This window comes from Gavia stellata, chromosome 1, assembly GCF_030936135.1.
Source record: "Gavia stellata isolate bGavSte3 chromosome 1, bGavSte3.hap2, whole genome shotgun sequence".
NCBI lineage: Eukaryota > Metazoa > Chordata > Aves > Gaviiformes > Gaviidae > Gavia > Gavia stellata.
This window is the reverse complement of record NC_082594.1, coordinates 96,531,879-96,553,638: the sequence shown is the minus strand read 5'-3', so window position 1 is coordinate 96,553,638 and position 21,760 is coordinate 96,531,879. Positions and strand designations below refer to the sequence as shown.

At 48.9% G+C, this 21,760-nt stretch overlaps 1 protein-coding gene across 2 annotated transcripts; it reads left to right on the top strand.

Annotated features, from left to right (window-relative positions):
* Positions 1 to 223: 223 nt before the first annotated feature.
* DIPK2B (divergent protein kinase domain 2B) lies at positions 224 to 16,456 on the top strand. Of its 2 annotated transcripts, none has more exons than XM_059821974.1 (5): positions 224 to 566; positions 5,350 to 5,614; positions 11,996 to 12,169; positions 13,958 to 14,246; positions 15,410 to 16,456. In XM_059821974.1, exons 1-5 carry the CDS (start codon positions 343 to 345, stop codon positions 15,748 to 15,750), a joined length of 1,293 nt encoding a protein of 430 aa, XP_059677957.1. In that variant the 5' UTR covers positions 224 to 342; the 3' UTR covers positions 15,751 to 16,456. The 2 variants fall into 2 exon arrangements, with proteins under 2 accessions (XP_059677957.1, XP_059677967.1); XM_059821984.1 differs by having other exon boundaries at positions 13,958 to 14,272; positions 15,436 to 16,456.
* The last annotated feature ends 5,304 nt before the right edge of the window (positions 16,457 to 21,760 follow it).

Genomic DNA, 21,760 nt, shown 5'->3' with positions numbered 1-21,760 from the left:
GATGAGCACTTCTTCATGTTGTTTTCCAAGTCGGCTGATGGGAGGGTCAGCAGGGGCCAAAGCAGCTGCACCAAGTAAAGGAAAGGTAACCATGGCAACCCAAGTTATCTGCATCCTCCATGTATTTCCTTCTCCCCACCCTACATCATATCTTTCCCACCCAAACCTCAAGCCAATAGAGCCAGTGACCAGCTGGCAGGATGGAGACTGCAGCAGGGTCTCCTGCACCCAGCGTGTCTTGCCGTGTTTCGGGGCTCACCGCTGCAGTCTGAGGTCATCAAAAAGAGACCGAAAGCATAGAAAGGGGTAACTTGCAAAAGGCAGAGCTCTCCGCTACTGTAGATGGGGCGCTGGATATGTTGCCTTTGCTCCAGAGTTGCAGATTCGTTGATGCTGTTCCTGATTTTGGCTCTGAGCTGTAACCCTTCCACAGCAACAACAGCTTCTCCATCTGCGCCCCACATCAAACCCAGCTACAGTTTTGGCCGGACTTTCCTGGGACTTGATAAATGCAACGCCTGCATTGGGACATCCATTTGCAAGAAATTCTTTAAAGAAGAAATAAGGTCAGAAACTCAGCACAATAATTCTTAAAGTAACTTAGCACCCGATTGCCATTACAGTGCCTAGTATTTTAATTAATTTTGATAAGCTGCTGCTTTGTCTCTTTTCTTTTAAAGCCACACAAACATGATGAGACTTCAGCCCTGAATTATAATTTGAAAGCAGGAGTAAAAGGCACAACTTTCTGCATAGAGAGTGGCTCTGAAACAATTCAAGGCAGTGATGGGGGAAGGGAAAAGGGAAGGAAGAAATCAGCTTGTTGAGATGTACTGGAATTATTTTATTATGAGCAACTGCATAAAGGCAAAGGGGGTTTAGCTTTGTATGCTCCCAATGGACTATGTTAACTACAAACATATAAACACGCTATATAATTTTGTACCAGGTGCAACAACACAAATGTGCAGAATTTCACGTGCGTACTAAGATCAAAACTGATCTAAACCTGCCTGAGGCACGAGGACTTTTGCACATCAGGTTACCTAGGCGCTCAAAAATAAGTGGGGCTAAATTATTAGTACACTTTTGGGAGTTTTCTGTAAGAACTTGAAGTCAGAGGCAGAAATTGCAGCTGCCTCGAAGTCGATGAGACATATGCTGTCCAAGCGGTCGTCAGACTGATCCAATCAGTTTTAGGCTCAAAAGCAGAGCGTATCTGACGACAGCAGGGAAAATGTTGCTAGTGTATTTGAGGAGAAAGTTAAAGGCAGTGCTTGGCAGAGGAAGGGTTTATTGGGTCTGATATGATTTATAGAGCCATACTCACTTTCTTTTACAGATATAAAAGCCTGGGGGAGAAGAAATTATTATAATAAAATTGTATTTTTAATGTTATAATGTAAGTAGTATAATATTGGATAAGTCACCATTTTTATCTTAAACTATCCTATAAAACGTAGCACAGTAAAACCATTATGGTTTGTCTGGGATAGGCTTGTAATACCTAACACCCATCCTTCCCTTACTGTTGCTGGAAAAAGGCAGTTTGTGGCTTTGCTACACCAGGGCACCCCTTGCCGTGGCACAGCGTGGGTCCCAGCCCTCGGTGCTTTGTCCTCTTGGCTTTCTGTCTCCCCCGGCTGATGCCGAGGGCGATGCCAGGGCATGCAGTAAGTAAGGTGCAGAGGCACTAAGAAGGGCTAGGCCAGGAGTGCTGGGTTTCTCCCAGCCCAGCTCGGGCTCCTGTCCCAAAAAGCAGGATGGATTTGCAATCAGTGTGTTCAGCTGGCTGACATGGGCTGCTGTGGGTCTGCAGGGGCTGCAGGGTACGGGCTGCTTTACATTTTATTCTCTGCAGCAGGGTGGCATGGGAGCTCGCTTCTGCCCCGTGCCCCAACCTGCTGTGGCCCCTTTGTCACTCGCCTGTGCAGGGTTTTTAGGGACCTGCCATTGGGTACAAAGCAGCTTCTGTGCGTGCAGCTTGTCACCATTTCAGTTACTCCCGCGTAGCTGCTGGGGAGGTTGGGGCCGTGCAGCTTCCTTCAGCCCTGCTGAAAATAGCAGTAGCCTTCTGCAGCAAGCAACTGCCTCTGGCTGGCCCATGGCCAGCTGCATGCTGTATCGGGGCGCTGGAGAAAAGTGCTACGTGAACGAAAGCAGGAGGCCCGCATGTTGGCTTTCCTCTGGGGGACAGTGGGAAAGGGGTGCAGGTGTGCCGGGGGTCTGAGCGGAGTCCAGGAGTGCAGATCTGCAAACATGTGGGAGCAAGATACTTCTGCCTCAGGGAAGGTATAGGGGCTTCCTAAACCAGAGACTTTTTTTTCTCTCCTGCGAGCCCGCAGTTGGCTTCCTGCAACCAGTGCAGCAAGCAAGTAAGTGATAACATACAGTTCTGCTCTTGAGTGCTTTGGAAAGGGTAACTTTCAAAAATGTTCTCCTGAGCAGTCAGTCAGTTTCAGGCTTTCTTTTGCACAGGTTAAAATTTTTCTCTCACTTGATTTCTTGAACACCTGGGATTTTTTGGCAAGCGGAAGGTTAAATGGGGGAAATTTCAGTGGCACTTATGCTCTTTGATCCACAACCGTGTACCTTTTCACGTGTTCACAAAGGTGGATGGGACTTGGCGCTTCTCTATGTTAATCCTCATTAGAACATGCTTCATTAATTCTCCATCATTTCTGGGAGCTGTGTCATGCATTCACACTCAACTAACGCCTAAGAAGATGTGGGGTTCATTCCCAGAAGAGCTGGTGACTCATCTTGTGCCCTAATGTTCTTTACTTCCCTTATCTTTGCCCAACTTTATCTATCTGTAAATGAGAATACCAAAGCCTGCCTACCAACTGTCCTGAGAGCAGAATACAGCAAAAGTTTTCATAAAATATTAGATTTTCAAAACACTGCGAAACTGAGCTGACCAAAACTATTTGCAGACTTGTGCCAATGCTGGTGATGATCTTTGGCCAAAAGTAAAGGGAAGGAAATCTGAAAAAGCTGGAATGCTTCAATTTGATGGGGTTTTATATGGCACTTCTTTATTTTTGGTTTTAAGACTTAACTTACTCAATTTTTAAGAAAATGTAAAACTCCAAATGCAAGCAAAATCATTTTGGCTGAAACAAAACCCTTCATTTCATCCAGGAAAAAAGAAAAACAAGTTTGATTTTCTTCAACGTTCCGTTCTGGGTTGATCTAAAAGCTGGAACCTGTGAGTCAGTTATTCACGCAGATCTTACTGAAAGTCTTAATTAAAGCACATTCAGGCCCTTAGCTAAAAGGCTTCATATGAGAGTGAATTATTGTTACAGCACAACTTGATGATGAATCTTGAAAGTATCTAACAAGTGTGCCAGGCCAGTGCTGCTCTGCCCAGAAATGATGCCAAATACAGAATTGCTGCAGCCCATGCCGGATTCCCAGGCCCACGTGGCTCTCCCCCAGGAGCTCTGCAGAGGAAATCACTCCATCCGCGCTCAAATTAACGCTCAGCCCTGGATTTCACACATCCATGCGCTGCTTGTGTGCAGGAGGCGACGCTTTCCTGGTTATCTGCCTGACGTGAGCTCCCCTGAACATACACGCTTGAGCCAAATCACAAGGCACATTTGTGCTTAACTGAAAGAAAGAAAGAAAGAAAGAAAGAAAGAAAGAAAGAAAGAAAGAGAAACCCAGCCCATAGCCACCTCTCCCCTGTACGTGCCTGGCACACTGCGACTGCTTTGCAGATTAGGCACTAGGAGGGGTCCTGATGCACAACAAATCACAGTGAGGCATAGCAATTATTCTCTGCTCTTTAGTCCCAGGTCAAAAAAAAGACCAAAACCCCCCCCAAAACAAACAAGGTGTTTATTTTCATGTCAGATGCCCTAATCATAGGGAAGCTTCAATTTCTTATTGGGCAAAATGCCAAAATGACCAGAATGCCTGAACCTGCTCACGCAAGGGGCTGGGCTCCTCCACTTCTGGTCAGCCTGCATCTCCGCGGCAGTTTTTGAACAAGAGACATGGCTAGAGCTGAAAAGCAAAGCAGGGCAAGTACCAGTGTTTTGGGGAGACTGGCTTTCCCCTACCCCGGGCACCTGTGCTTGCCCCAGAGCTGAGCCGCACAGGGTCCGTGGTGGGGAAGGGGAGTGAGGCACTGCCTTCAAGAGGGGTCGTGGGGAGGAGGCCAGTCAGTCTCTGATCACGGAGGGTGGCTAGTGTCGCTGAGTCAGTTATTTGCCTGAAATCAGAGGAAATGAATCCCCCCCAAAATTTCTCTGTGGTGATTTCCCGACTGGAAGTTGAAAGGAAAGGTCAGCATCAGCTTTCACATTTGTTAATGTCTTTTCATCTAACTCCAGCTAGCTGATCCTGCAGGGAACCTCTTGCCTCTCCTGTTTCACTTCTGAGCTATCGGCTTTAATTTATGATGAGATTAAATTAGAACGTGCTTTCTTACACACTCAGGCAAGGAGGTTAGGGCAGGAGGTTTTAGAGGCAGCGAATGCGTGATGTTGGCCAAGCCAAAGGTCAGGGTTCAGCTGCTTTCCAAGAGCAGGTTACAGACATACTCGCAAAACAGGCACCGTACGCCTCAGCTCCTCCATGTGCGACGCGTGTGTGGGCAGGGCTGAGGGGGCTGCTGAAACAAAAAAAAAATCGTCACAGCCTAATTACCCAGCCCATATGCTCCCCTCCTGTGCCTGTGTAGGGGGAGTGCAAGATCTCCATGGCTACCGTGGCGCCACACGCCCAGGCCCCGCGTCCCCCCGTGCCCCCCATCACACCCCGAACTCTGCCGCTGCCTGGGGAGGTGACTCATCCCGGCTGCTAAAATACAGCCAGGGACATTGGGGGGGACCCGTCCACCCCAGTGCTAAGGCCACCACCTCAAAACAAAGGGCCATTTTGGTATTCCCAGCTACATTTATTGTCAGGAGGTTTTGTTCCGCAGGGTCCCTTAAACTGTCGAGTACTCCTTTTTTGGGCCCCGTTCTCTGGGGTTAAGGAAACAAAAACTCTAGGGATTCCCCATGCACTGAGACCCTGCAGCCCTCTCCTGTCCCTCCCTCTCTCCACATGGCCCAAAAGACCCCATTTGGGTGTTCACCCCCCCTGCCCCATGGCACTGTTCATGACAAGGGACGGTTTAAGGGGGAAGCAAAGATGGACATTTTTTCCGAAGTGCATTTCCTTGGCCGATAGCTTCGGCCTGCTCGCCTCACCCCGGCCTGGGGCCGCACGGCAGCAGAAAGGCCCTGGGGCCGGGGTGCAGCAGAGAAACCGGGTTGGCGCTGGCGCAGTGCGGGTGTCCGTGTGGCTTGTTAACCTGCTCTCCGTGGGGCTTTCGTTTTGGTTTGGCAGGTTTGACACCTGGCTTTCTTCTCGTTTAAAGCTGCCCCCCAGCTACCTGCTCAGCTACTCGGGCAACTACACTGACGATGCCAAGAGCTGGCGGCTGGTCGACATCACCCGGCTGACCTCCAAGTACCGGCACGACCGGGCTGACAAGCGCATCTGCACCTCCCTGCTGAAGACAAAGACCTGCAGCCTGGAGCGCGCCCTGCGCCGCACACACCGCTTCCAGAAGTGGCTGCGGGCCAAGCGCCTCACCCCCGACCTGGTCCAGGTCCGTGCCCTGCAGCCCCTGCACTCCACACCGGCGGGGGGAGCGGGGAGAGGGAGCCCCAGGGGAGTGCTGCGTGCTTTTGGGGGGGAAAAAGGTGTCTGAGGGAGACATGGCTGTGACTTGCCGGTTGGAGGGTGAGTTTGGGCGATGGCCGGCCCTCTCCCTCCTGCCCTGGCCAGTGGAGAGGCGGCAGCCCCACGTCCGCCCAGCCGAGCCCAACCGCCACAGGGGAGAAGCAAAATGAGGCCCTGACAGGAAGAAAAGTGCCTCAGCCCAGGGCCAACCCCCCGCCAGCCATAGGTAATGCTGCGGCACAGCCTGGCCGGGGCTGGGGCTCAGCCCCGGCAAGGAGAGCACTGGCTCCAGGCTCCTTGTGCAGGCTGAGGCTGAAGGCCCGTGGAAAGCTATAGCACCTGCTGGCTTCAGCCACGGGGGTAACATAGGGCCACGCACACACACATGGCAAGAGCTCGAGCAGGGATATTTCTGCTGGGTTTTTTTCTAGTTTTCCATCATGTCTCAGCATCTTTTTTGTTGTTATTGTTGGTTTGGGGTTTTGGGGGGTTTTTTGTCATGCTGTTGTACCCAAAAGGGCAGCCTGTGCCTTGAAAGTGATTTTGCTCTGGGCAGGGGACCGGGGCAGCTTGGACTCCTCTGATTGTGGCCGGCAGTGTGAGCAGCACGGGCAGTCGGAGCCGAAGCCACGAGTCCTCATCCACCTGACATCTATAGCAAATGATCTCAGGCAGAAAGAAGCACGTTGCCCTTTCTGTCACACCTGTCCTGGGGTGTCACAGGCGAAGCCAGGACAGACTGAGAGGCAAAGGATTATTCCAGTGCTTCTCCCTGCTTCCAAGAGAGAAATGGCTGTGAAGAAGGGACTTTTTTTTCTATAAAGGCAACTGCTTCCTCCTGCCTGCACGCCGCCACATCCGCTCAGCTTTTCTGAGTGGTAAAGATATGCTGCTTTAGTTTTTCCACTTCTGTTACTCCATGGAGTCGCATGCCTGAGGAGGGAGAGCGGGAGACACCCATGCTGCAGCAGCAGCAGCAGGAGCAGCACCGGGGCTAGTGCCTGAGCTGCTCCCAAATGGACTCACCTGAGTCACTGAGCAGCACCACATGGCAGGTCACCCTGAAGCCAGCACCCTCCCTCCCGGGGGGGTGAGGTGCACAATAACACATGCTGGGCAGGGAAAAATTCTTTAGAGCAAAGCTACACTGTACTTTGTCTGGCAACCTTGGGAGAGGGGCTGAGGAGAGGAGGCAGATATGCATCACTTCCACTCAGAGCATCCCTCACCTGAGCTTGTGGACTGCAGGCAGGGACACTTCCTCCCAGGGTGGCAAGCAGCAGCTTCCCAGGCACCCAGCGGCCATCATTGGCCCCGAAAGCAGCATTGCAGGGGGCTGCAGGAGGGCAAGGCGGGGTGCCAGGCCCTCTGGATTGCTGGAGTGTCCAAGGGGTTTGTGCAAAACTGCGCTGCTCCCACAGCACTGCTATGTGAAACAGGAGGAGTTGAGAGCTTAAAACCTCCATTTCCTGGGTGAAAAAGTAAATGGAGAAATGTAGCTCTGCGGTATCTCAGATCTGCTGCAAAGTTAAGTCAGTCATTAGCTGAGCCCAAATCCTTCTCCTTAAAAGGCTCTTGATGTGCTATACAGCTTTCCCTACCCCATCCTCACTGAAACTGAATCCCCGGCTGAGCTGGCTGGGTTGCACACACACACACACACACATGCACACACATATGTATGCACACATGCATACACACACACACAGAGACATGCATGCACACATGAACACTCAGCACCACGTGGAGACTCTGGCTGGGACACCCTGGCCTTGCTCCTATCCAGTTTCTCCTGGGAGCTTGAATTTCCCTATGCAGCAGTGAGGAGCCGAGCTGACCCTGGCTCCAGGGCACTTACAAAGCGAGCTCGGGGGCCACCCTGGGGGGATGCACCCAGGGACAAACTCCCTGGCACATTTCAGCAACCCCTGAAGTTTTTTATTTGGAAAGGGCACAGGAGGCTGCAGGGAGGCCCAGGCCTTTGCACACCAGCCTCAGGATTGCTCCACTCATGTTTTCATGGTCTTGGGTTCTGTAAATCAAGCAGAGAAACCTAAACCAGGTTATAAAACCCTTCTAACAGCACATAGACTTGAATACACAGAGGAGTATAGGAAGCCAGAGGCCCTGTGGCCTACCCCCCTGCCTCCAAATTTCAGCAGCAATCACTAATAAATATTAGGCACATGTTCTGCAAAATGGCTGCTGGTCTCACAGTGGTCTGAATTGAAAAACAGCCTGTGGCAACAACATTTTAGTCATATAGTGTGCGTGAGTTTGTACGTGAGACCTTCCTCAGCCCCCAGCCCTATTGTGTGGGCCACCACACGTTATGGGGTGACTCCCCAAGCTGTCCGGCCCCATAGAGCCGGAGAACTCCTTCCTCTCTGCCCACCCCACCTGCCCTCCTCAGAGCTGAAAGCCGCAGGAGCACCTCTGCCTGCACCCCAGCCCCGAGCTGCTGCCCCTCTGCAGTGCTGGCTGGACAAACGGAGGGGGGTTTCTTGGGGATACCATACATTACTGCAAATGCTTACCTGCAGCACTGCTCTTCTGGCTGTATTTTGCTCCCTCTCTCTTTTCAGAGGTGTTAACAGCACGCTGCTGTTGATGCCCAACATGACATGCCCACCCTGTTTCACAAAGCTGCAGTCACCCAGTGGTGTCTGTATTCCCCTCCCCACAGTTTTTCGTATATAGCAGCACTGAGGAAAGTTAATGGGCTCAGGTAATTTTGTCTCATAGAGCACAGAATTACGACCAACCATAATGTGCTTGAATCAAAATGACAGACCATGAAGTAATGTTTCTTCACTTTACACTGCCTGCCCTGCCTGACCCAACTATCAGCTGAGCTGCCTGCCACCGTGATTATTTCACCTGCCACAATGAAAATTTTTATCGGACACAGCAAAGTCTTCAGTGTTAAAATCCAGCCCGCCTTGGAGATGAGCAGGATTTAGCTGGGCTTCAGCCTGCGCAGTAGTCCCAGCCACCCTCTGCTTTGCCCAGGAGCTCATCACCTCAAACCATGTTGCATGCATTTCCTGTTTGAGGGGAAGAACAACAAGAAAAGTGGGTTAGTTTCAGCACGGATCGCCCGCAGGGCAAATTTATAGCCCTGTCTGCAAAGCACAGCCTGGAAAATGTTGAAGGCAGACAGACGAAAGCAGTAGCCAGGTGAAAAGCCAGCCATTTTCAGCCCCTCTCTCTAGGATGTACTGTTTGAAACTATTGACCAGCACCTCAGCCAGCCCCAGTGGATGTGCCGGCACCGTGGTTTAGTGGCCAGTATGCATCACTTTGCTCACAGCGCATAGATAGCAGCTTGCTGATCTGGCAGCTGGTCCACCCTAGGAAAGGACAAGCGTTACCAGGCTCCCAGATTCACCTCCCAGATGTGCTGCCACTTTGACCCTGCACCTCACCATCAGAGACATGCTTCGGCAAACCTGCTGGCACCAACTGCATCCAACCTCCCGCTGGAGGAGGACAATAGCAGCTGTTCCTGCAGTGGGGACAAGCCCCATAGCTTCACGGGGCATCCTCAGTTTCTCTCTTTTGGGGGTGAACAAAGTGCCTAGAAGCTGCAGGTGCTTTGACATCTACTTGCAAATGTTTCCTCCTGGATTCCACCCCAAACCTGGTCGTTTGGTGAAGCTGCACCCAGGTGGTGGGATGTGGGGCAGGAGGCGCTCCTAAGCTGTGTCATCCCTCCTTGGGCTGGCTGAAGAGAAAGTAGAATGAGGATAAGTTGTCTTCCAGAGGTTGTCTTTATGTCAGAGTGAATTCTGGGCGCATCCACGCTATATATACATACATATGTGTACATGGAGGTTTAAAACACATTGCATACTATGCAGTAGGAAAAAAAAATCACAGCTGAGTGCAGGTAGGCTTTGCAGGAACTACTTATTATCAGATATAAAAATGTGGGTATTTAATCAAAGTAAATAAGAAGCTTTCCGTATCAATCACAAACAATAGGTCAGGCTGTCTGTCAGGTCTTATTCTCTGGGGTGATAAGACGCTGCAAAGGACATAAGATATTCTCAGATAAATCTGTATCTCCAGTTTTTAGAGTATGTGGTCTTCAAATTTTTCTTCCATCGACAGTTTTTGTTTGACAGTTTTACAACTCCAGCTCCTGTTCTGCTGTAGGGATGTTTCCATCAGTCTGCTGGAAGGGGAGGCCCCGCCCCACCGAAACGCTGTACTTTACGCATTTCAATAGCTCTGCCGAAATCAAAAGGCCCCACTGTCCAGCTGTGGTGGTTTGAGGCTTCATTAAATCATAAGAAGCTGCACTGATGGTTGATATAAACATGGCAGCACCCAGCCCTGCTCCTCTGCTCCCGCACCGCTGCTGGTATGCCTGAAATAGTTCCTCGGGAAACGAGCAGCCATGACCATCACGTGCAGCACATGTCCATGTCTGTGTTAATAGGATGAGCTCTGACCTTGGAAAAAATCCTAATTACAACTTTCATGAATTCTCTGCCACAGTGATTTCTGTTCCTACTGTATACTTTTAAGGGTCTCAGCTTTTGCTTTGCAAACTCCTGGAGGCAGCAAGGCTGTGTAACTTTGGCTGCAAATATTTGCATACATGCCAAGCTGCAAGAGACTTTCTCCACCGTTTATCTCTTCCTTAACATAGCTCCGTTCTGCTCAGTTTTTCTCAGTTCTACTCCAAAGGGAAAGTGACAGTCCGCCACAATGTGCCTGCAAGTGCTGCAAGACAGAAATCCACAACCATCCCTTCCCCCCGGCTTCTACGGTTTTAGATAATTACTTGAAAAAATATTTCCTTGATAAGGCTACACAGAGGAGAGGAGTGTATGAAGACTCATAACTAGAACCAGGGAGAATTATTTTTGACAAATGTTTTATTCTTTTGGGGAAAGAAATGGTTCCTTGGTTGTTGCGAAACAATGTTCCAGTTGGGGTTGAGTTTTTCAGGTAGTTTTGACCAGCTATTGGCATTCAGGGCTTGTTTCGTTCAGCTAATGGCCAAGGAGGGAGCGGCTGGGACCTCACTGGGGCTGGCAGGGAGACAGAGCAGGGGACGTGGGAGGTCGGTCCCCCCTTTCCACCTCCCACCAGGAGAGCTGCACACTCCTTCTTTCCTTGTTTCTTCATTTCTTTGTCGTGGCTGGGTAATTAAGTGTTTTATGCCAAATGAACAGCTCGCACAGGAAGGGCTGAGAGAGACCTACCTCAGAGTTACCAAATGACTTGGGGAGATCCTGAGTGAAATCTTTGCTCTCAGCATGAAGAATGGCAGGGAGCAATGTGAGCTCCAGTGCCCTTTCCTCTGAAGCACATCTCCCAGCCATCACATTAGAAAGAAAACCCGAACAAGTAAATTCGGCTACTCGGATCATTTGGAAGAAAAAGGCTTAGTAAAAACCTGATTCCCTTCCCTAGCAGAGGCATATCCGGGCGGCGTCTCTGTGCCACTATGGGCAACCCTCCGTACGTCCGCTCTCCTTGGTTAGTAAGGAAGACTGACTTCAAAACAAAGGTCTTTTTTGACTATGAAGGTATAAATTTCTATGCCATTTATCCCAGCCATAGATTGCTTGTGCAATTTTACAAGCCAAACCTCCAAATCTGAAAGGTGAAATACAGTGGCGGTTGACTCCATTAGCCAAACAGTTCTTTATGTATTGCTGGTATTTACAAAAAATACACACAGGCTATTCAAATTTAGTTTTGATAGTTAATGCGCAAGTGTATCAGAGAGAGAATATATCCTGTGCTTGTATCCACATACAGTGTTTATTTACATTTTTAAAGCGTGTTTACTGACTTTAGCAAATAGTATTTCCAAGAAAGCTGCTTACAGGTTAAGCAAATAGCAAAGCGATCTGAAGACATTATTTAATAAGGGAAATGACTCACCAGCTTAACAACAGAGAGGCCTCCACCAGCGAGTCCCCAGGATGCCAGGGCTGGAAACCTGGGTGGAGGGAGGAGGCCCGCTGGCATGGAGCAACGCGGTGCAGTGCAGTCGGGGGGAAACGGGATTTGCAGCCTCCACAGCTGTGCCGTGAAGTCTGGGTGCCATTTTGGAAACCTGAGCTGTGAACAGGCATTGTTGGATGGTGCGGGCTTTTTTCCTAGGAGGGGTTTGCTGTAGAGATCCCCCCGTGTGCCCGTACCCACCAGCAGCTCTGCCACAGGGGGCAGAGGCACAGTGGGCAGAGCACAGAGATGCCCGTACCCCCAGCATGGGCCAAGCACATCGTGACATCTCAGGCTGGAAAATAAACACCTTTGTCATGTTTGCCCCTCTTCACAGGGCCTGTCTAGCCCAATGCTGCGCTGCCCGTCTCAGCGTCTCCTGGACAGGATAGTGCGGCGCTACGCTGAGGTACCAGACGCTGGCAGCATCTACATGGACCACCTCACTGACCGGGACAAACTGCGCCTCCTGTACACACTATCAGTGAATTCACATCCCATCTTGTTACAGGTAGGTACCACTTCACTCCAGCTTGAAAGGCCACCCCACAGCCCCTTGCAAGCGAACCCTCACGAGATGTGCACCAGCCCCTAGCTGCAGAGGAGTCCCAGACCTACCCTTTGGCAAGCTCCCTATCCTTCATAAAGTGAGTTTCTTCTATGGGGTTGGATGGCTGAAGTCAGGCAGATTCCTGTGGTACTCCTTGCATCAGCCTGTGAAGTTGTGGAGAGATACGGATGTCCAGCCCCTTACATAAATCAGAACCCAGACAGGTTATTGCACTAGCGCACTGTGAAAGCCAGGGTTTTACACGTCCCCAATACTTCACAGTGTTATGTTTGCATTGCTAATATATTAACTAAAATTACAGCCTGTTTATAAAAGAGAAAGAGCATGCTTTAGCCTGGGAGGACCAAGACACAGCGTTGAGGTTAAACATGGACTTGGGGAGCACTGATTTCCCAGGCTCCAGGTGCCAGTACTTTTTTTTCCATTTACATGCCACTGGTAACTAGCTCCATAGCAAAGTGCAGCTTTGCAGAGGAGTTTAGTGGAATCCCAAACACAACTGAGCTTTGAGTTTGAAGGCAGAGAGCTGGGAGGCCTCACGCCCCTCCCCTAGTCCCCTGCTGGCATGCCTGGCATGTGGCTCCTCTTTCCTTACATGTGTTTCTGAGTGAGTATCCTTACCCATCCCCACCACTGCCCCACCTTTAGTCCTCATCATTGCTCTTTTTTTCAACCCTTTGAGATTCCACAAATAAGAAAGGCAGCGGCAGCATCTATCACCTACCCCAAGCCACCGCTGCCCTCAGCAGTTCGCAGGGCTCTGCCTGATCCCAGGGAAGGGGAATGGTGCTCATGCTCTGGGATTCTCCTGGGGGTCATTCAGCCACCCAGGCCACAGCTTACTGGGGCACGAGGCTGTAGCTCTCAGCGCTGTGAAGGTATGGGAATGCAGCTTAAGGAGGTGAGAAATATATGCCAAAGAGAAATGGCTTGATTTTACGTGGGTGCCCAAAACACCTTCACAGCAGAAGGGAGAAGCAACCTTAAACATGAAACTGGATGAGTTCATAACCCTGCCTTGGCAGGGTCTGGGGCGCTGGGGAAACTGACAAGTTAGTTATATTGTAAATGGCAGAAAGTTTTGTGTTGGCACAGCTCAGCAGTCATGCGGTTTGGTTTCCACCTGGGATAACTGCACTGCTAGCACAAGCTGCCGTGATGCAGAAAACCCAGCCCAGGTGTCCCTACTGTAGCAAACACCCAGCGTTTCTGTTCCTGGGGCTGCAAATTCTCTTATGAAACAGCCAGGCAGTTCTTACAGATTAGCGAAAACTGTCTTGGCCCCACTTCATTCCCAAGCCATGACTTCAGCTATGCAGTGCTCATGAGGGACCCATCAAAGGCTCCATAAAGACACCTAAAATTAGCTCTTCTGTGGCTAAAATTTTCATGAACTTGAAATCTATTATTATCTTGGACTTTCCGGTTAGTCTCCTTCATGGAATAAGTCTTGAAATATCAGATTCTTCTTCCTTAATTAAAAAAAGAAAAAAAATTTAAAAAGCAGCATAACTTCTCCAGGATGGAGCAGCACCTTCCCCAGCTGCTGGGGCAGGCTGGGGCGAGGAAGGGTTGCGGGCTGCTTTAGAAAGCAAAACACAACACTGGTTCTGCTGCTTGAAGCCAGCCAGGGCACTTGAAAGTCCTCTGTGAGGGAGGTGGGTCCACGGGCAGAGTGCAGCGGCCAGAGGGCAGGGGCAATCCCCCCATTCCTGCTCTCCCCGGCAGATCTTCCCTGATGTGGAGGGATGGCCCTTCCCGCGGTACCTGGGCTCCTGCGGGCGGCTGGTGGTCAGCGCCAGCACCCGGCCCCTGCGTGACTTCTACAGTGCGGCCCCCGAGGTGGCTGCCGACCTGGCCCTCCAGCTCCTCGCCGTCCTCCGCTCCATGGGCACCAACGACCTCAACTATTTCTTCTACTTCACCCACGTGGACGGCGGCACTTTTGGCGTGTTTAGCAACGGGCATCTGTTCATCCGGGATGCCAGCACGCTGGGGATCATCGACAAGGAGGAAGGTACTCAGCAGGCTCCGTGGCTGCGCGTCTGTCGCAGGAGGGCTCAGCGAGGCAGGGGAAACAAATCTTTCACCTGCTACAGTAGGCTCTGCTGCTGAGTTGGTTTTTTTTAATCAACCAAGCGTCACTTTCTAAATGAAATAGCAAAAAGTTCATGGAGAGATTTACCAACAACAAAAGCATCAGCAGCTCCTGCCATCCTGGCTCTGGGTCAGGAAGGCAACAGGCATTTTGTTTGTGCAGTCAGTGGTTTGGTGACCGACAGTGGGCACTTACGTCCTGCCTGGCCACCTCTGTGGCTGGCAGCAGCATTCAATATGCATGGTGCTGAACGCTCTCATTTGAAGTCTTCCTAAATCAGCTCTTTTAAAACTTCTGCCACACAAATGTCAATATTTGCAAGTAGAAATTTCATAACTTCATTTATTTTAAGTATTGGGTCAAATCAGACTCTTTTTAGGTGCATTTATCACATTAACTAATAATCATTATTATAACAACAAAATCCCCTTTTTGTCATTTTTATGTAAAATCAAGAGTTACTATTCACTTTTCACAGGTTACATTGGTCTACTCCTGGAAATAGAGCTAGTCAAAGACTATTCCTCCAATAATTTAACAATTTCACTTTGAATGTTCAAATTTTCAAAAGGCCTTTGCTCAGCTCACACATTCAGCTGAGTAGATCTCAAATATTCAGAAGCAGCTGTCAGGGAATTTTCCACTGGGTTTCTTTTTCTTGTCCCAACAGCTATTACTGTTGACTTGATTCCAGCTAGATGAGCTGTTGTTGCAATTTAATGATTTTGGGTAACATGGAAAAATTATGGGTTTGGCTATTTGTGGTAGTTTTTGTAGGAACTCCACATTTTAGGTTAGTACTCCAGTTCTTGCTTTTTCTGCATCAGTTTGACTTGACAGACTCTTCTCTACTTCCTCTGTCAGGCGGTTCTGCAGAGCTCTGTCATTCAGAAAAATACATATATTTCAGGAGTGAGAAAATTGGCCCATATACAGCTACAGCACAGAGTACTTTGTGGTGAAAGATAGCCATATCCTTTAGATAGTAACAAACCCCATGCTAATACAGAGGTACAAACATATGTGATTATCCAAGATTTCGCTGCTGTGCGTCTAACAACTGGTTTAATTGTCTCTGATAGGGAGCCAGCTGATTGACGGCCAGCAGGAGTATAAGGATATATTTAGCTGTTTGACTGTGGACTGCCAGTCTGCATTTGTCTCCTGTAACTCCATCAGAGAGAAGCACAGCCTCGTCATGGTATGTCAAGAGCTTTTGCCTAAGCTCCTGAAGGGGAAATTCCTGCAACCTGTGCAGGAGAAAATAGACAGCTTCCTCCAGCACTGCGCTGACGGCCTCGCTGATGACCAGGGTGTCAATGAGGCAGTTGCAAAGCTGGCAGAGCTCCTGAAACCTCTACGGTCTTGTGATTCCCGTTTTGCCTACCGCTACCCTGACTGCAAATACAGTGACAAATACTGATGGCTTCGGAGGAGGGGTCCCCGGAAAGGACTGGGGCAGTGTCAGCCCCCTGCCAGCACAGGAAGCAAGAAGGAACCAGGGTAGCTGGAAAGAGCTGCACCAAATCTGGGGCTTCCTCATCAAGACGGGGGAGGAGGGAGCAGAGGGCACATGAGGTTTATTCTTCATTTCCCAGAGATGCATTTGTTACACGGGACGTTAGACATGATGTAAGGCCTATGGATTATTAGCATTATCATGAGTGACAGGGGCTACAGGATTAATAAACCTTATCCACGTATTTTGGCCTTGGAAGAGTTTTCCATGCCATCTGTTAAAAAGAAGCTGTCTGAAGGCAGCACACTCACAACTAGGTAAAGAGAGGAGCTTTAGTACCAAGAAAGTCTTTCTGATTGAGATGGTATATGCATAATGTGGGATGGATGGAAATATTTAAGACTTTCTTTGTGGAGATTTTTAAATCATAGATAAACTGAACCACCAGATCAGTTCCATGTCATCACCTATCACAGATCACTTTTATAAAATATTTAAATTTTATTACTTCTATGGCACACAGAACAGAAAGATGCAGTCCACAGCACTAAAAAGATGAAAGGCCCCATGTCTCTTGAGACTTAATTTCTCTAATCCCCAAATATAATTACTTTTAGTCTTTCCCAAGTTGATGTGCAGTAATTGGAGACTAATAAAGGTTCTTGTTTTAACATCAGAAAAAAAACAACTCTGGGATGTGATTGTCCAGTAAATACTTTCACACTTTTTGTCTCTAAAGAAAACTGAAGGAGCCATTTGCACAAAACCATTTAAAGGGGAAAATTACCTTAAGAGGAGAAACAACACAGGCAGAGAATGAGAGATTAATTTACCATGAGCCTGATGAGACTTGCTGAATGCTCAATACTCCAGTGTAGGTGCTGGGGCACCCCCCAAGAGCTGGGGAGGTCTAAGTCCTGACCAGCAAGAGGTACAGCCATCCTCATTCATTTTCCTTTCAAAGGAGAAATCACTAAGCCTGTCCCCAAAGGAGTGACTCAGGCACCTAAAATTTGGGGTGGTGGGACTCTTTTTTCAAAGCAGTGGCCAACCCAGGGCCAGATGCAGGTGCCTCGTTTTGTGGGGAAAGGTTGAAAAACTTGCAGAGTTGCAAAACACAGCTTTCTCACCCAGGATCTGTCAGTCTCCGTCCCACATGCTCCCCTTAGGGCATCAGAGGCCCACAGCAGACCTTCCCTGATGTCTAGGGGACTGCCGGACCTCACCTGGGTTTGAGGCTTTCTCCTGGGATCCAGGTGTGCAGCAGTTACCCAGCAAATTTGACTGAGGTGAGTCAGAAACTAGACTTTCTGGATCCCCTGTAAGTATTGTCATTGCAGAAACAGTCTTCCTTTAGCCATGGTTCAAAAAAGAAATCAGTAACAGCATAAAAGCAGAAAAAGGTGTGAGTACATTTGCATTGCTAATCATTGTACAGAGTTACCGGGAGCAGGGATGCAAGTCAAGATTTTGTGTTGGCTGTGGAGGGGCTCTGTCTGTGCAGAGCACCCGGCCTGGGCTTAAAGTCAGGTGTTGCAGACAGATTAAGCATCCAAAACCACACACAGGTCTGACACCGGGAAAATCTGACCCAGAACATTTATTTTATCTTTCCTGCTGGCGTAAAGTATCAAGTGCACCTTTCACCTCTCAAGAAGTAGAAACATTGAAAATAATTTGTAGGTAAATTTAGCTCCAGGCCCAGATGGTCCGACAGCAAAAATGTTAAAATACATAGCCTAAGCTACGGCTGCAGCCCTCTTTCTTGATTTCAGCCTATTTCTACATGGCTCTCTCACAGTAAGAAAAACATGTCCTTCATTGAGATGCATAAGGCTGACTAACAATCTGTTTTCAACAGTTTTTCTTGAATCTGTCTGCATCTACGATCTCTTGGTCTGTGATTTTACCCGATAGCTGGGTGTTAGCCCTGGGCCCCCTCCCCTCCAGCAAGTCCTCCTCCCCCAGTGCTGGATGCCAGTGGCGAGCTCCTGCTTCACCACCACTCTCGCTAGGGTCAGCGGTGAGGTGCTGCCCACCCTGGGCTGAGAGCTGCCAGCGTCCTTTCAGTGCTGAAGGGCAGCCTTCTTCGTGCAGTCATAACTAAAAATGCACACCGCAAAATGCCCAAAAAGCGCTAAGATGAAGAACTGGCCTGATCCACCCATGTGGCAGCAGAGATGATTTCCAAGCCGTGGTCTGCAGAGAGTTCTTTGCAGTTGCTCCGTGACTCAGGCTGGCCTCTGTTACGGCGCTTTCTGGTTTACCAGTGGCTTGACTTGCATTGGAAGGAGGACCAGCCCTTGCAGCAGGGCTTCACACTGGCTTCACTCCTCTCCCGTGTGTCCTAGGCATTTCTATTTTCACTATGCACATTTTTCTTTTGGAAATAAGCCGTTCGTCTACCTTACAGCTCTGTGCAAAATGTCTCCTGGGCTGTAGAGCATCTCTCTGTTATTAAACCAGCCCAGGGAAATGCAGAGGGGATGCATGTGCTCAGCACTGTAGAGAATGGCAGGAGCAAGCCCAGATCTCCCAGGTCTAATTCAGCATTGGGCGAAAGTACCGAGAGGTGTCACACAGGCTTTAGCTGGGCCCCAATAACTCGTGATCCTAAAATGCTGGGTGTAAGAAACAGAAAAGTCGTGGCCTTACTTTGCTGCTTGGACTCAGTTGGCAAGACTGCAGCAGAAGTCTTGAGGCACATGGCATCCATTTTTACACAGCTTAATTCAAAGTTGTTGAAGCTGAGAGGAGTCTCCCCACTGCTTTCAATAGACTTTTATATGAATTTAAATATTAAAAAAACATTATTAAAAATAACAGAATCATGGATTTAAAAATTATTAAATCATTGGGAGCTGTGTTCACCACCAGTTTCTCTTCAGACATTGGTTACAAAGGCCAGGCTCATGTAAGACTGTCACTAATATACCAGCCATAAAATCAGTCCATGGCTCAGAGAACAATAATTTTCCTAAACTAAATCTCATTTCCCTATATTTCCCTGGCCTTTTTTTCATTGCCAATTTTTTCTCTTAATATTTTCCTTTTTCTTGGCAGTCAGGCCCTGGAATCAGTGCCCACCCTGTCTGCCAGCTCCAGTCAAGCCTTGAAATGCTAGTAGGCCAAGCTCCAAAAGGATGTGAAATTAATTTATAAATGGCAATTATTTTAAACCTAATCCTTCCCAAAAGAACTCTCAAGCATTTTTTGCCTCTCTGCATTTGAGTTATTTCTGATGGTGGCTTTACGTGAGACTTTGCATACTGTTCCTGGTAACAACATAAAACATTTCTGCAGCGGGACCAGGATGGCAGGAGAAGTCTTCCACAAGTCTCACCATCAGCCTCAGCACTTTATTTGTGGGTAGTTTGCAGCTGCCTTTATGTCCAGCTGTTTATTGGGTGTCTCTCTTACTGCCCCTTATCCCACATATTTTTAAAGTTTTCATGACAAGAGGTTTGCAAAACTGTATTTTCTGCCATATTTTGTCTAGCAGCGTATTTTAACACTGTCATTTCTCAGGAGATGGGGACTGCGTATGGGCAGCCTGTAGCAAGCGACAGTCACAGTTTCACCCAGCGTAGTTCACCGCTCCTCTACATATCATCTTCAATCAGCACCTCCATGGGTGTCCGTGGTGCTCGCACTGTTGCCCCCTGCCCCACACAGCCCCTTGGGAAGGAATGGCAGCAAACAGTAGCATTAAATTGTATTTTTCATGCACTTGTCCCACCAAACAGAGAGCACCCTGCCAGTGCTGGCTGAAACAGGTCCTCATCACAGGAAGTGGAAAATTGGTAAAAACTGGTTCCCCTCCATGAGCAATACACCCGGTGCCTATTCAATCTGCACCCTCATCTTTGTTCAGCCACCCTCTTACTCAGATGTGTCTGATGTACAGGGGAAATGGCACCAAGACTGAGCCTCTGAAGTGGCCTCCTGCTCCCAGATGTCACAGGTACATCTGTGCCCCTTGACTCTGAGCTGTTCTGACACCTCCTGGCACCTCCTGACCAGCACCCTTGGCTGGGACACTGGGTATGACCGGGAAAACCCACGCAGGTATTTGAAGTCAAGGTATCTGGTAACACGCGGAGCACCCAAAAGCCTTCTAGCAGGGGACACTTCCGTTACAACTGGTCCTGGGGGGTTGGAGGTCCAGGTTTCCCACTCCATAGCTTTTGTGGGTGATAATTTCTTGCCTCACTTTGCATCTCTTCTCCCACCCCCCTCCCAGCTTCCCACAAGGGGCTATCCAGAAAACATCACAGCATTTTGGAGAACTTGGGATCAGCGTTCAACAGCTCCTGTCCACAGGAGCAGCCAGACAAGCATATTTCTTGCAAGCATCTTTCCAGCAAGCTCAGCCAACAACAGTTGTTTGCAGGTGCTTTTTATTTGCCTTCTGGTTTTCTGAGACTTTAGGATGCACTTGGGTCCCATTTGCCAATTACTCTCTACAGCCTGGTGCTCCAGATACTTCATTGCTAATTCTGCCTAAGTGAAAAGTCAGCTTCTCCCATTATCACATGAATCTGGAAAGTAGAGCTTTAACAAAAATATTGAATGTCATGAGATGTTACGAAAACACAAGAGCCAGCACCATGGTATTCTGAATTGGTTCACCAAGACACATTAATTTGATTAATAGGTGAGTCTAACTGCTACTGTTCTCTAACTGCTACTGTTTCTCTAATTCAGTGCTGAAAGGAGCTTGGTAGCCCTCCTGAAATTAAAAACAAACGAACATGAATTTCAGGGAAACTTTCAAGGAAAATTAAATGAAAACAGCTACTCATGGCCACTCCATTGGAGGGCTGGGGAAAGCATGAAGTTTCTTTCTTATGGATTAGAAAAAATGGCCAGACTCATCTGCTCTCCTCCGCATAGGGATGGTCTCAGCTGGAGGGTTTTGGTAGGTTTTTAGCACTGCTCCTCAAGGAAGAATTGAACAACTGAGAAGAGATCTCCAAGGAAGGGCGAGGATGACCCAGAGGTCCAGAAAAAGTGAAGAGAGAGGAAAAGACAGATGGAAAGCAAGGGAGGGACACTTGATAAAGATCTTCAAACAATTAAAAAAAAAAAGCAATAAAGGGATGGGACTAAGCTGTTCTGCATTTCAGTGGTGGACAGGAATGTGAGCTTATGTGGTAGTGGGCTAGATGGGCCGCAGTAAGAATAGCAGAGAAATGGATGTAGGAGCTGCAGGGTCTCCACCATTGGGACACTTGAAGCAAGAGCAACTTGGCTGCACATGGCACCAAATTGGGCAGGAGGCTGGCCCCAAAACTGCCGGAGATCCTTCCCTGTGGAAGGGGTGGACACTGAAGTGGCCAGACCCCTTCACCTCAGTTATCTCTATCATCTGTGATGAGCTGTCAGCCCTTAAAGCTGTGGTTCACGCACCTTGCATGGAGACAAGACCTCATAAAAGAGAAGTTAGATGTGATTGTTTGGTGGCTGAATGCAGAGAATAAAATAGTGGGGTTACCCATCTGTGCATGAACCACCAGAAGGGATGGCGCAGCAGCAGTAAGCCAATTTTCTAATTGAAAAAAGAAACACTGTGTTTCTGGCATAGTTTTACTTGCTGGATTTTACATTTTTGCTCTTCTGAATCAACGAGAGGAAGTTTTCCTTTCTCCACAGGTGTCCAGCTGGAGCTGAAGGATGCTATCTGCCTTATAAAGTAGCCCCCACTGCTGCTGGCACTCCTCACTCCTGCCCCAAGGGCCATCAAAATCCCACCACTGAGTTTCTCACCTCTCCCTACCAGCAGTCTGGGATGGGGCTGACTACACAACCCCCAGCCCTCTCCTAACCTTCCAGGAGAACTATCAGGCAAATGTTTCCTCTATGGGTAAAGGACGATGGGCTCCTGTGCGAGCCAGAGGTCATCCTTCACCTCTACTGGCTCCCCATGTAGCACCTCTCGAAGTCCAAGCCCCTCACCTCTTTAAGGATCAAC

Excerpts from the sequence above, each read along its gene's own strand:
- DIPK2B (XM_059821974.1), top strand. The coding sequence starts at position 343 with ATGGGGCGCTGGATATGTTGCCTTTGCTCCAGAGTTGCAGATTCGTTG. Across the intron at positions 5,615-11,995 it reads TCACCCCCGACCTGGTCCAG|GGCCTGTCTAGCCCAATGCT; the intron begins GTCCGTGCCCTG and ends CCCTCTTCACAG. Across the intron at positions 12,170-13,957 it reads CACATCCCATCTTGTTACAG|ATCTTCCCTGATGTGGAGGG; the intron begins GTAGGTACCACT and ends TCTCCCCGGCAG.